At 41.4% G+C, this 13,891-nt stretch overlaps 1 protein-coding gene across 1 annotated transcript; it reads left to right on the forward strand.

Annotated features, from left to right (window-relative positions):
• Positions 1-12,193, forward strand: fbxo32 (F-box protein 32). Its single transcript, XM_017702098.2, has 9 exons — positions 1-248; positions 768-880; positions 1,210-1,259; positions 1,343-1,435; positions 6,557-6,650; positions 7,261-7,445; positions 8,620-8,802; positions 9,279-9,422; positions 11,039-12,193. The coding sequence occupies exons 1-9, from the start codon at positions 133-135 to the stop codon at positions 11,126-11,128; spliced, it is 1,068 nt and encodes a 355-aa protein (XP_017557587.1). The 5' UTR covers positions 1-132; the 3' UTR covers positions 11,129-12,193.
• Positions 12,194-13,891: the final 1,698 nt, after the last annotated feature.

Below are 13,891 nucleotides of genomic sequence, written 5' to 3' on the forward strand. Positions count from 1 at the left end.
TCGCCGTTAGAACTGCTTCACAGCCAAAAAAAACGAGTACGTATCTAGAACCTGAACCGACAGAGTTAAACGGACTCGACAGCGTCCGGAGGCTTTTGCTCGGCGTCTTCGTGCATTTTGAAAGGTCCGAAAATGCCGTTTCTTGGACAGGACTGGCGCTCGCCTGGCCAAAACTGGGTTAAAACCGAGGACGGCTGGAAAAAAACGACGAGAAACGAGAACGAGGCGAATAACAACGTCCCCGAACGGTCAGTGCCCGTGTCTTCCTAAAGTCGTGTGAAAGGGGCTCACTATTGTACCTAACCCGTCAGACGGTGGGGGGAGTTATGTTAGTTGACATGCGACGGCTAGAAGTGCGTCGTTTCTGTCTAACTCGGCCTCTTCCGCCGCTGATGAAGTGGCGCAAACGGCCCGGTATGAATTGCGGTGGATGCTGAGGCAAAACAACTGGATGTGGTGCCAGCAGGGTTTCATATGACCGCAGTAAACAGCGCCTCCGTGCTTTTGTTGTCCTACATCCATGGCTGGTGCTTAATCACCCTGCTATTAATACATGTAAGAGTAATGGGATTAGTGGTCATCTGCCTGGCCACTTTATTGTTTCCAGCAGCCCTGGCAGAAAATATGTGAGGCACTCTTGCTTTTCTACCACCCCCCTCCCCCTGCCTTACATGAGTAGGCTTGTCTATGGGGGCCCTTAAACTTGGCTAGAATAGGGCAGCAGTGGTGATGCAATGACCTGATGACCGCTCAACACTTCATTTCAGGCACGGCAAAGAAGAGGACTACTATAAAGAGAACCTGCTCCTCTCCATTAATTATGATGTGGCCACAAAGAAGCGGAAGAAGGACTTGATGAACAACAACACGAAGATTCCTTGTAAGTAATGCCACAAGTATCTCCAAACCTTGTGTCTTTTTTTTTTGTCGTTTTTCAGTTTTTGGTGTAATTTAAAAGCGCCTGCTGTTCTTCACATCGTGTGAATTTCACGATGAATGGAGCAGAAGAAACGCATCAAAATGGCTTGGGAAGACGCCCGGTTCCATTGACTTGTGTTAAAAGTAAAGCCGGTTTTTCCCTTCTCCTGTAAAGTTACCGTTTTGGAGATGCGAGGTTCTGCTCCAACAGCAGCAATGCATGCAGACTATAGGCGAAAGGGAAGTGTTGGTTACTGGATGGTGGCATCATTTTGTTGTTCTGCTGTCTAGATTTTCATAAAGACCAGTGGATTTATGTTCACAAGGGGAGCACCAAAGAGGTAAGGCCAGATGTTTTGAATGGTATGGTTCCTACAGCTTTTCCACGCTGCTGGTTCACTGATTTCTACCCATTTCCACACAGCGCCATGGCTATTGTACTCTGGGAGAGGCTTTTAACCGCTTGGACTTCTGCAGCGCCATCAAGGACACCAGGCGGTTTAATTACGTCGTGAGGGTGAGTTTCCTTTTACACTGCCCTACAGCCGGGAACAAATCCTCATTACAGTGGGTTAACCAAAATAGCGTGATCTAGCAGGAAGGGCTGAGCGCTAAGCTTTGGTGTGTGTTGGTGTGTGGCTCTGTTTTTGCCCTTATCACCGCACTCCAGACAAGAGGGCCTCTGGAGAGGTTCCATCCGTGATGATCACAGGCACTTGGTGTGCCTTGAGTGTGTAGGTGCGTAGTAGGCATTGTTCTTTTGTGCTCTTTGGGGCCACAAAAGAAACCACCATTTCAAAAGGTGGTTACTAAGGCTGTGAAAATGCTGAAGGTGAAGGTAATTCAACTATCAACTTTAGAATATTTGATTTGGTGAGGAACTAAAGTTTAGTTCATTTGTTAGATAATTCATTGATTTTTGTTCATAGAAGTTCTTTAGTTCATTTCTCAGGATATTTCTACTGATATTAGATAGACCATCCACTTGCATAAGGAAGGGGACAGTGAAAAGGAGAACTGGAGTTCAGAATGGAGAGAAATCCAGAAATCGGGGCCCTGGTAGACCACCAAGAGCGTCCCCTTCAGAGAAACGGTATTTAAAGCTTTCAGGCAGGAGGAAATCAAGCTCCACTCTTGCTTCTTACTACTTTCTGCTGTGAGAAGACGCCTCAGCGCTGTAGGTCGGAAAGCATGCGTAGCCATTACTGAGGGAAAAGAAATGGGTTTTTCAGAGCAGTGGGCTGACCACCCCAGAGCCAAGACCTCAGCGTCATTCAGTGTTTTGGGATTACTTGCTTCATGAGAAGCAGAAAATGCAACCAACTTCTGAGACTGAACTTTGGAAGTGTGGCAATTTCTTTAAAAGTCTGACCAAGACTGCTGACCAGAACTGAAGCTGAATTAAAGACAAAGACAAACTAAATACTGAACAATTTATGGGTTCTATGTAAATAAATGACCGTAGAAATGCGTGGAAAAAGGTTAGTGTGTTATTTTTACTGTCTGCACTCCAGAACGAAGTAGTTCATCCAGTCCCATTCACTCTTCTCTGCGCTTCTACATGTTTTCAGCATATTTTTAAAAGTAATTTTGTCGCAAAAGTAATGGGGATGGAATGGACGTATTACAACCCCTAACAAATTACAAGGCTCTAAAACCATGTATGCTACTTGTGTCTTTCAAGTCATGAGCATATTTGTTTATTTGGCCCGATGCTGCTGAGCTGCTGAAAGCAAAGGTCTGGCAACCTCGGCGCGGACCAGTGTGAAGTGAAGGTCACTGTCAGTGGCCTGACAGCCGCAGCTTATGAAAGCAGACCGGAAAGTCAAGTGACTCTGCTCCCTTTTCCAAAACCTCCCTCCCCCCGATCTCCCTCTTCATCGGAGGACATTAGACTCCTGCTTTGTGACTCCAGGTTCTGATCCGATCACCTGGCTCCATTCTGGTACGGTGACTTTCGTCATCAACTACTGGAGCAGATGTAGGTCTTTTTGAGTCCTGCATAAAATCCGTGGTATAGTTGGGGTGCGCCGTATGACTAATGTGCTTTTGTTTTTCATAGCCTTAAATGTTCTCGTACGGTGTTGATGCATCTTGCTAGTTCCAACTTGTTTGCAAACCTCGAAGTAGATCAATGCACATCGTAAATTATTTTTACTCTCCGCACTTATGGTAAAAACAGCCCCTCAGTGTTTGTCAGTACTGTTAGTACTTTCCTCCACAAACCGTGACACGGTGTTCAGGTTTGTGTCAATGTGCTCGCTGTTCATCTAAATAGCCGAGGTAGCCAAGTGTGCTGCTGTTGAGTGGAGCTCGCTTACAGGGATCGAATTCAAGTAGTAATGGAAAAACGGGGCCCATGAGACCAAACGGGGGGGGGGCTGCCTTTCAGGAACATTGCCCCACTACCTCCCATTAATGCATAGTCATCCTCTGTGGTTCACTTAAGTGATCGTATGATGAGTCTGCATCACCATCAAGGCGTATGTTGGCATTTGAGGCCCCTGAGAGCGGCTAAACGATCCCACAACACGTTTCGTAACCGAATATCGTGTGACTAATTGGGTCACGTTGTGCCGGGAGAACAACCAGATAAAGCCTTTCGATTGAGATCAATTATTGTAAGTGGATTTAACAAGGACCTCATCACATGCGGCACTTCAGGCCTCTGAATAGAACAGCGGTTCAGGGCTGTTTGAACTTTATCCTTGTTTTATATTTGGATATCGTTCCCAAAATAGAAAGAAATTTCTATTAAGGGAGAAATTCTGGCATTTTAAGGCAAAAGAAAGTTTCGAAGCACTTAGCTAAGCAGCTAATGCTGCAGTTTGTGTAATATGCATCATTAATTTGCTACACAACAAAGAGCCCGCATTTAAGAGCACCGACTGGTCAGGAAAGTGAGCCAACTGCAACAGACCATTTGGTTATATAATATGGAATATTTCAGCTGATCATTCTTCAGTTTATAAACAGATCATTTGAATGATCTCAGAATGACCAAGTTGCCAAATATCTGTCGAACATTTGCAAATATTACCATACATTTTATAACTCAAATGAATGGCTTGGTTTATTTATTGCCAGTAATTCTGAGTTATTGTTGCCATGTGTAGCGTGACTCCTGCTTTGGTTGGTAGATGTAAATATAGACTTTCATTTTTTCACGTTTTGTTTTTTTTCAGTGAATTATTTTCACACTTGGCTTTTCAAAAACTGTCAGGCAAAGGACCCAGTCATATTTTGAATGTAGTGGTCTAAGGAATGTATTTGCCTGATAACCATTGAACTAGCCATTTTTGAAACTGCATTAACATCTTGGGCCACATCAGTAACAAATTTTAGTAGATACCAAGAAAAAATGGTTACATTGCGAAATAAAACAGTGTTCTAATGGTATGTTGCTTTTATTTAGCACTATCCGCTATGTTAGGGCTGCTAACTAGACACCTTACGAACTGTTAGCTATATGGATATACAAGATACCGTAGATACAGATATACTGCATCGTCATGCATTTTTTTGGGTCCTATTTTGCAGTTCAAACAAACCAAATATTTTTAGAATTACCTCATTTTTGTGGGTCATTTTACAGAAATGTCCACTTTTTTGGGGGTCTATTCATAGGAGTCACTGGTGTTACCGATCGTCAGTGCTGCTGCATGTAAGACGGGTAACACCTGAGACAGTAACACCAATGACCTTTTTAATGAAAAATGCAATGTCGGTCATAGAACATCCACTGAAATGTGCTTTTCTTCATGGATCCTCAGACGGGTAAAATGAAATCAAGTGATGTTAGATTTTTAAAATTATTATTATTTTTTTTAATTATTTCAAAATAAGAGATTTCACCAATGACCCAAGTCCTTGTGACTACAACTTTCACTACCTTATATTTGGCATTTTACTTTCAGTTAAATCATTGATTTCATAGTCATGTATAGATTATTGCAGTTAAAATTGCAGAAAAACTTAAAAATATGCAGAAAAACCTCAAAATATGGTCCTGGCCCTTTACACATGACTGGGGACGAGCACTTCCGTGGTGCTTGGAATTCCTATATAATTAATTTAAAAAAACAGTATTGCTAAATTGATGGCTCAGGGAAAGTGTAACTGTTAAAATAACTTCTCAAAATGTGAATAAATTGTAACCCTGACATGTTTTTCATGTGTAATATATCTGTAAATGGTAGGGACCCAAATGGACGTGTCTGTAGAATGACCCACCGGTGTGTAAATGCTTTGAAAACCAGTGGCCAAGGAACCGAAGCTGTGAACTCTGACTGGAAAGTGGGTGAACAGCAAGTTGTATGAATCTGTCCATCGAGAAGGACGGGTTAGAAATGCCATGTCCCACACGCGCCACATGGAAGCACTTGAAGAGTTTATCAAGCGGGGACTTGGTGGTGGTAGTGATTGGGAGGAGGAGGGGGGGATGGGGAGAACAGCGACGTTCACGTGCTTTCGGGTCAAGCAGGAGTCAGTGTTGTTCCACTGCGCTGCCATTCTTGGATGCCAGGCATGCCAGCTTCTCCACTCTGGTGCTGTTGCCCAGTGGAAACCAATCTTTCCTCTGTCAACTAGAGTTACTCTTTAAAATGCTATGCGTCCACATTTGTATAACGAAGTCCAGTACTTTTATTTGAAGTATCGGACAGACTTTTAGATATTCCTGATATTTCAAACCAGCATTTGATGACAAATGCATTTCGCTGTTGTTGGTTTAAAACCTTGTGTCTCCAGAATGAAGTTTACAGGAGAAGGAAAAACATGCTTTACTTTTAATGCAAGTCAATGGAACCAGAATTTTTTTCGAAATCATTTTGGCCGTTTCTTTTGGTCCGTTCTTCATGAAATTTGCGCACAGTGTAAAGGACGACAGACCTTTTCAAATTATCTAAGAAAATGGAGAAAGTTGAAACGGAGACGTGAGCTTTTCTTCTGAAGGCAGCGATTTGCAGCCCTATAATGCCAATCAATTGGAAAGAGCCTGTGAAGTGGACTCCATCCCACCTTCTGCACTGTTTATGTAACTGTAACTAAGCTCAGATTTTGGGTTGAAAGATCAGCCTACAGTTTTCATATTGGTGCATTGCTGGTAACTTTGGGGACATAACAAATTCGTAAAGGTATTTTGCATGTTGCATATGTTTAAATTCAGTGGCTGTAATTACTGTGAGTTTATAGGGCCCGAAAGACTGAGTGCTGCTAATGTAGAGTAGTTGGGTTTTTACCAACTTTACACACTTAGATTCTGCAAAGCCAGACTTGATTTGGTACTAAGTAGATTGCAGATTAACAAAAAATTCAATGTTTTGACCATATAGAAAACCTAAGGCCAAACAAGGAGAGGCTTAAATGTTAATCTGTCGCTTGCCTCTTTTTGTGTGGGCTACTTTAATGTAAAACTTGGTTTCTCTAACTTACAGATCTCTACTTTTACGCTGGTATGACTCTTTACTTTATCCTACTAACAGTTTTGATTTACTGCACAGTTCACACCAGGGCTGTTCTGGGTTATGCTCAGCTCTCTTCACAAGCACTAGTAACAAACCATAACACCATGTAAGCGATGTTTGGAACGGAAAGTCTCCAGAGTTTGATTGGCTTGTATTTATGTTGTGTGTTTTAGCTGTTGGAGCTGATTGCCAAGTCCCAGCTGCCCTCGCTGAGCGGAGTGGCGCAGAAGAACTACATGAACATTCTGGAAAGAGTTGTGCAGAAAGGTGAGGGCTTAAACTCACTCGCTCACTTTCGCGCTACTCCTGCCTCGGTCTGCCTCTGTCATGCACTGCTGATAACATTCCTTGTAATAGAAGCCCTTTATCTTTGGTTGGGTTCCTATGTAAACATTTACATGCAAGTAAAAGAAAAAGCAAACGTCTTCACAAACAAAAAAAACACAAACTTCACAATAAATTAAAACTCTAGGCAGTTAGGCAGAGCAAAATTACCTGCAGTGGAAAGAATGGCAAGGCTTTGAGAGCAAACAGGAACCTCAGGGGTATTGTGAACCAAGTGTTCCCTCAACTAAACAAAAATGCACCAAGTTCTAGATCAGGTCCCAAGAGTATGACGTTCCTAATAAGCCGGAGATGTTTTTCATGGACGTGGACTTGTTTATTTTACACTTTCTCCAAAACATTTGTGCACATGGAGGCGGACAGATATGGTCTTGAAAGAGGAAAAGTTTTTAACGGTCAAACTATTTGAGGCTTTCAAGTATTTAATAGTTATGTTCCGCACACAAGCCGAAACCTAATCAAAACCTCGTGCCTTTGCGTCCTTGACCGCAGTTTAAACACTCATCCTCCTCTGCTTCTGCTCTGTCTTCAGTTCTGGAGGATCAACAGAATGTGAGGCCTATCAAGGAGCTGCTGCAGACCCTGTATGTGTCACTGTGCAGTCTGGTGCAGGACATGGGCAAGTCGGTGCTGGTGGGAAACATCAATATCTGGGTGCACCGGATGGAGAACATTCTGCAGTGGCAGCAGCAGCTGGACAACATTCAGATCAACAGGGTGAGCGTAGCGGAACTTGAGGAGAGAGTAAATGGCACAAACCTCGACAAACGCGTCACTACAAAACAAACCGCTTGGTGTGCTGTACCTGCGATGGAGTGGTGGAAGTCTCTAGAAAGTTCACGCTTGTGTGTTTAGCTTGACACTTTTTTTTTTTTTTCCCTCCATTCTATTTATTGCCACTGAAACTGAAACATTAGGATGTTTGTTGCGCTCTGACTTTTCATCCAAACCTGACATTTGTCACTTTTAAAGCTGCGTCAGGAAAGATTCCAGCAGATTTTAAACCACAGAAGTAACATGAATCCTCTATTGCCTGAATTGGTACTTAAACAGGGTTATTATGTGTGTTTTTTGTTATGTAAAATGACTTAAATAATGGAAGTATTTGGGTTTTTTTTTTTTTTTTGCGCATTTTTGCCATATGACAATTCAATTTACCAATCATACCATAATGCCATAAAATCTTACATTTGTTTTTTTTTTCTTTTTTCTAGAAACATATTAACTTATAAACAAGACCAAACAATCAAACTTCTGCTTAGTAAAAACATATGGCCCAATATTCACAAATATTGTAAATTAATACATTTTTAATTTGTATTTGGAATGTATGGTAATAACGTCATACTAAGAATTCCTGGTCATGTGATGTCAAATTTAGTCCTTTTAAATGGGAAAACACATTTTGTCATACTAATTTTTAGTAAAACTTTTATGCCCCTAGTGTTTACCAATATTACATGGTGGCTTTTTTTTAATGTTGGGGTTCCAATTTATTTATATTTTTAAATAACTTATTTTATTTTGCACCTTCTTGAGCCTCAACTTGGCAATGCTGATTTTTGTGTAATGCAAAATGTTAGTTGACTAGCCACGCCCATCTCTCATAGTGAGCTTTCTCAACTGACCGCCCTTATTATGGTCCCATGTATTGGATCTAACAAAATATATAAATGTGGTTCAAATTTGCTGAAAAGCAAAAATCAGAATTAATGCCGCTTCAGCCCTGTGATGTGAACATGAGCGTTCGTTCACATTAGCATTCAGCCAGGAAGGATGCGGAATACCGAACTGTAGGAAACGAGTTAAAAGGCTACCAAGTGATGCAAAAACGTCCATCAATGCAGAAGTAAAGGAACGTTTTCAAACTGGATTGTATTTTTGTCCGTAGCCCACAAACCCAGGGATGACGCTGTTGGACCTGCCAGTCAGTCTACAACTGAACATCATGCAACGTTTGTCAGATGGACGAGACCTGGTCAGTCTGGGTCAGGTGTGTCCTGACTTGGGTGCGCTCACTGAAGACCGGCTGTTGTGGAAGAACCTCTGCCAGTACCACTTCACAGAACGACAGGTACCAGGTTATTTATTTATTTTAAAGAAAAGAGTGTAGTAAGACAGGAGGCTGAGCTGGAAGTGGCGGAGATGAAGATGCTGAGATTTTCGTTGGGAGTGACCAGGCTGGACAAGATTAGAAATGAGCAGATCAGAGGGACGGTGAAGGTGGAGCAGTTTGGAGATAAAGCCAGAGAGGCCAGGTTGAGATGGTTTGGACACGTGTTGAGGAGGAATAGTGGACATATTGGTCAAAGAATGTTGGAGATGGAGCTGCCGGGTAGAAGGAGAAGAGGTAGACCTCAGAGAAGGTTTATGGATGCAGTAAAGGTGGACAGTAGATAGGGCAAGATGGAGGCAGATGATCCGCTGTGGCAACCCCTAAAGGGAGCAGCCGAAAGAAGTAAAATAAAAAAAAAAATGGAGTGGACAGTCTGGATTTAAAGGCACTGATCAACCTTTGCTGTCACTAATCCAGATTTATTTCCTGTACAGATCCGCAGGCGCCTCATCGTATCTGATAAGGGACACCTGGAATGGAAGAAGATGTACTTTAAGCTGTGCAGATGCTACCCTCACAAGGAGCAGTACAGCGACACCTTGCAGTTTTGCACACACTGCCACATCCTGTTCTGGAAGGTGAGACCAAAAACTCGTCTTGTTTTGCCTGCAGACCAAATTAGCTCTGCGATCGTAGTGCTGCAGTCGTAGGCAAAGGCTTGACCACTGGTTTACTGAACAAATGTTTCATGTTGTCTGCATGAAAGTCGGCACACTTTAGATTTAAACGAAACATTCACTCTATGGAAACGTCCGTTTTTAGTTTTTCGATATATTACACTTGCAAATTATTTAAGGGATCAAATGTATTCATTTTTAAAAATGTTATTTTAACCATTACACCTTTTTATGAGCCTCAATAGAGCAATACTGGATATAAATCAATTATTATATAGAATTCTAAGCACCACAGAAGTGCTCATTCTCAGTCGTGTGTAAAGGACCATATTTTGTGGTTATACATGCCTCTATAGATGGATGGATGGATGGATGGATGGATGGATGGATGGATGGATGGATGGATGGATGGATGGATGGATGGATGGATGGATGGATGGATGGATGGATGGATGGATGGATGGATGGATGGATAGATGGATGGATAGATAGATAGATAGATAGATGGATAGATAGATAGATAGATAGATAGATAGATAGATAGATAGATAGATAGATAGATAGATAGATAGATAGATAGATAGATAGATAGATAGATAGATAGAGTAAAGAAAACAAATATATAAAATATTTGGCATATATAAATAAATGAAAGATGTGGTCCCCAGGAGTCGTGTCACTGGTGTTACTGCGTAACTAAAAATCTCTTATTCTGAAACGAGTCGCGCTGACATCACTCCACCTGTTTTCTGAGGCTCTGTGAAGAAAAGCATGTCCACTGTGTCTTTTCAGTTTTCAGAAATTCTCATTCATTCTCATGATTTTCATATGAAGCTTTTAGCTGAAGTCACTGGTGTGACCAGCTTTATTCTAGCCTCCCCTCTTTCATCCGCTCCTGGTACGAGGGGTATCTGCAGGGTGTTGTAAGGCCAAATAGTCCCTGACAAATCCTCTTCAAGTTTACCACGATCAACATTACGCATTAAAAACTTTATTTAGTGGGCATTGGCATCATTGATTCATTTGCAGCAGTGGTGATGGGAATGAGGGCTGCAGTGTCTGAGTTGGTAAGGTTCGTTGTAGGGAATCATTTAACATCAATTCTAATGTAAACAGGGATTCAAAGTGCCTTGAAGACGGAGTTATGCAGAAATCAAAGAATAATTGTTGGTTGTTGCTCATAAATACAGCTTGGAAAGTAAAACATAAACCATATGTATATCGTATGTAGTGTCCCACGACTACTTTTGAGCACTGTAGATTAATGACCGGCCCTAGTTTTAATGCCTTTATGGTTACAAATTCTGAATAAATTTTTTGCGTATAAACCCTGAGAAGGTTGGTGTAGTGTAGAGGGTAACACCTGCTTTCTACACTGTAGACTGGGGTTCAGTCTCCCATTTGGGCAAGTGCCCTAGGAGTACCAAGGAGTCCTTGGGCAAGACTCCCAACACTACATTCACCTACCTATGTTTTTAAAAAACAAAAAACAAAACAATTTAAGTTATAACACTGTCTACCAAATGCCAGGAGTTTAAATTAATCTACGCCTTATTTTCTCTTGTTGCCTACAACAGGATGCAAACCACCCTTGCACGGCCAACAACCCAGAAAGCTGCAGCATTTCTGTGACCCCACAAGGTTTCATCAACCTCTTCAAGTTCTGATAGGACTTTTCTGTGCTTCCACTGTATGTACATAGTGTATATAATGTCTAAAGTGCAATAGACAGCAGGATGGTTTAAAGGAATATTCCAGCAATCACTACAGCTTCCATTGGTGGCATACAGTCAGATACCAGGCCATTTTTGGCTTTCCCTTTATTTAATAAATGAACTAGGGGAAAGTGGACTTGGGCAGTTCCTTCGGGCAATTTTCCGTGCTGGTGTATTCCTTCAAAACCGAGGTCTGGGGATGTCTGAAGTATTCTGGGAGATCACGAAAAAGGACCTTGGACTATGAATGTAAACGTCAGCGATGATGTTTCGGAGGAATAAGAAGTATTACAAGGTGTTTTGTTGGGCATGAACATTTACTCAAAGAGAAAATACGCTTGGCTTGGCGCAAGCAGCTGCATTTAGTTGCCCTCATTTACTCGACGAATGTCTTTTATCTGCGATTGGCAGAGTGTAAACTCTTGGACTGTTCTGTATCTGCATTTGTGAAAGCATGCCGGTGCTTTTATTGAGAATGTGTGGCGAGTAGGTTTGTTTACTGTCCGTCATAATGGCGTGCAATACTTTTTTTTTTTTTCTAAGTAACCTTTTTCCACTTTTATACGTTTGATATTTTCCGTTTGTTTTGAAATCTTTGGAGTAACTCCAATAATGTGCGAATGCTTGACTACATTACGACCCATCACAACACTAAAGCAGTCGACTTTGAGGTGCCTTAATATTGTATCGATTTGAATACCAGTCTAGAAAGTGTACGTGAAAACGTATGTGCAGTGATGTTAGTGGATATGGGGTGAACTTTTTTTTTTTTTTTCTTTCCAAATTGTGAATATGTTCATGACCACCTGCATGTTATGAATTTGATACCAAAGAGCTTTCTCTTGTTTCCACGGCTGACTGTTATTTTGACCGGGAGCCTCGAGGACGTCTTGTACGCAGTGTCCTAACACTTCTGTTCGGCCCTCTGGGGTTACGCAAACAAAGATGCTTGTGAAGAGCAAGCCAAAAGAGTCATGGGCCTTGATGGATTAAAAATAAAGTTCTTCTAATATTGCTGCCCTGTTGGGATGACTTTACTTGACTGCCACCTGGAGGGGATGATGCTTTTTTTTTACAGTCTAGTTTTCTGTGTTTCACACTACACTGTCATTGTGTAACAGCAGTTATGATGAATGCTTCTACACTTGAGTGCTGGTCCACATCTGTTTGCTTTAATTTCCAGGCTAAATGGCCATGAATTACAAGTTCCTCATTTTCAGCAGCTACTTCTAAAGAGATGTTCAAAAGGTGATCAGAAGACTTTTTAACAGACGTGTAACTTGCATTCCTGTTTAGTATAAACAGATACTGGAGCTTTTATAGTGTCCACTCACTGTCCACTCTATTAGACACTCCTTCCTTGTCAGTCCACCTTGTAGATGTAAAGTCAGAGACGAGAGCTCATCTGCTGCACAGTTTGTGTTGGTCATCCTCTAGACCTTCATCAGTAGTCATAGGACGGATTTTTTTTGGCTGGATATTTTTGGTTGGTGGACTATTCTCAGTCCAGCAGTGACACTGAGGTGTTTAAAAACCTCCAGCAGCACTGCTGTGTCTGATCCACTCAGACCACCGCAACACACACTAACACTCCACCACCACATCAGGTTTACTGCAGTGCTGAGAATGATCCACCACCCAAGTAGTGCCTGCTCTTTGAGGGTCCATGGGGGGGTCCTGACTGCTGAACAACAGGGTAAAAGGGGGCTAACAAAGTATCAGAGAAACAGATGGACTACAGTCTGTAATTGTAGTAAGTGGAGCTGATAAAATGGACAATGAGTGTAGAAACAAGGAGGTGGTCAGAATGTTATGCCTGGTGTGTGTGTGTGTGTATAAAATTACACACACACACACACACACAAATAGAATTGTTCATATTTTTCAAGTACTACTCTATTTTCTACATCCAATAATCCACACATTCGCCATATTCTAGCACTTTATTTTATTTAATCATGCCATTGCATGGGGGGTTATGAAATTATGATCTCATTACATATTAAATGTAAGTTGAAATACAACATTCCAGTCCTCAAACACAATTTAAATACAACTGCTTAAACAGAACAATGTGCAGCATTATTTGCACTAGTCAGTTAAAGGAGCTCCCAGTGGGATTAAATAATCATCTGCTATTGTGGTTTAGCACAGTTTTTGGTTTTATAACCATCAGATCTACTTTTAGACACCGAAATGTCTGGTCATAAACAAGGTGGCATGCTGCCTAATGACTGTTGTATACGTTTGAACTATGTATTGAATAAACGATTTATTCTAATACTTTTCCACTACGTATGAAATAATAATTCAAAATAGTTTCTAATTTAAAATCCAACCTGTAACTCCTTCAAGACAAGCAATGAAGAGTAGCTGTGAACAGTAGTTGCCTTTCTGCATAGTGTGAACACAATTAATAATCAGATTTCTTTTTTTAGATATCTCATAGTATTGCAATGCTCAGCCTTGTTATTTTTGCTTTACACCTCAGTGGTCACTGAAAGCACATTTAATAGAATAAACGTACCGGTCACCGCTCACTTCAGGCGGAATTGAGGCTACATATCTCATTAGTGAAAAAAAGAGAATGTGATGCAAAGGGAAAAGGACCATTTGAAGTACACCAACTAATGTGTGAAACATGGTGGCGGTAGTTTCAAGCCTTCCATGCATTATAGCCTCCACAACTGGCTTTTTTTTTTTGTTAAATGTCTG

The sequence above is a fragment of the Pygocentrus nattereri genome, chromosome 3 (assembly GCF_015220715.1).
Source record: "Pygocentrus nattereri isolate fPygNat1 chromosome 3, fPygNat1.pri, whole genome shotgun sequence".
Taxonomy (NCBI): domain Eukaryota; kingdom Metazoa; phylum Chordata; class Actinopteri; order Characiformes; family Serrasalmidae; genus Pygocentrus; species Pygocentrus nattereri.

Bases quoted from the DNA above. Each gene is read 5' to 3' on its own strand.
- fbxo32 (XM_017702098.2), top strand. From the start codon at position 133: ATGCCGTTTCTTGGACAGGACTGGCGCTCGCCTGGCCAAAACTGGGTT. The intron at 1,260-1,342 runs GTAAGGCCAGAT...ATTTCCACACAG, and splicing joins ACAAGGGGAGCACCAAAGAG to CGCCATGGCTATTGTACTCT. The intron at 1,436-6,556 runs GTGAGTTTCCTT...TGTGTGTTTTAG, and splicing joins GGTTTAATTACGTCGTGAGG to CTGTTGGAGCTGATTGCCAA.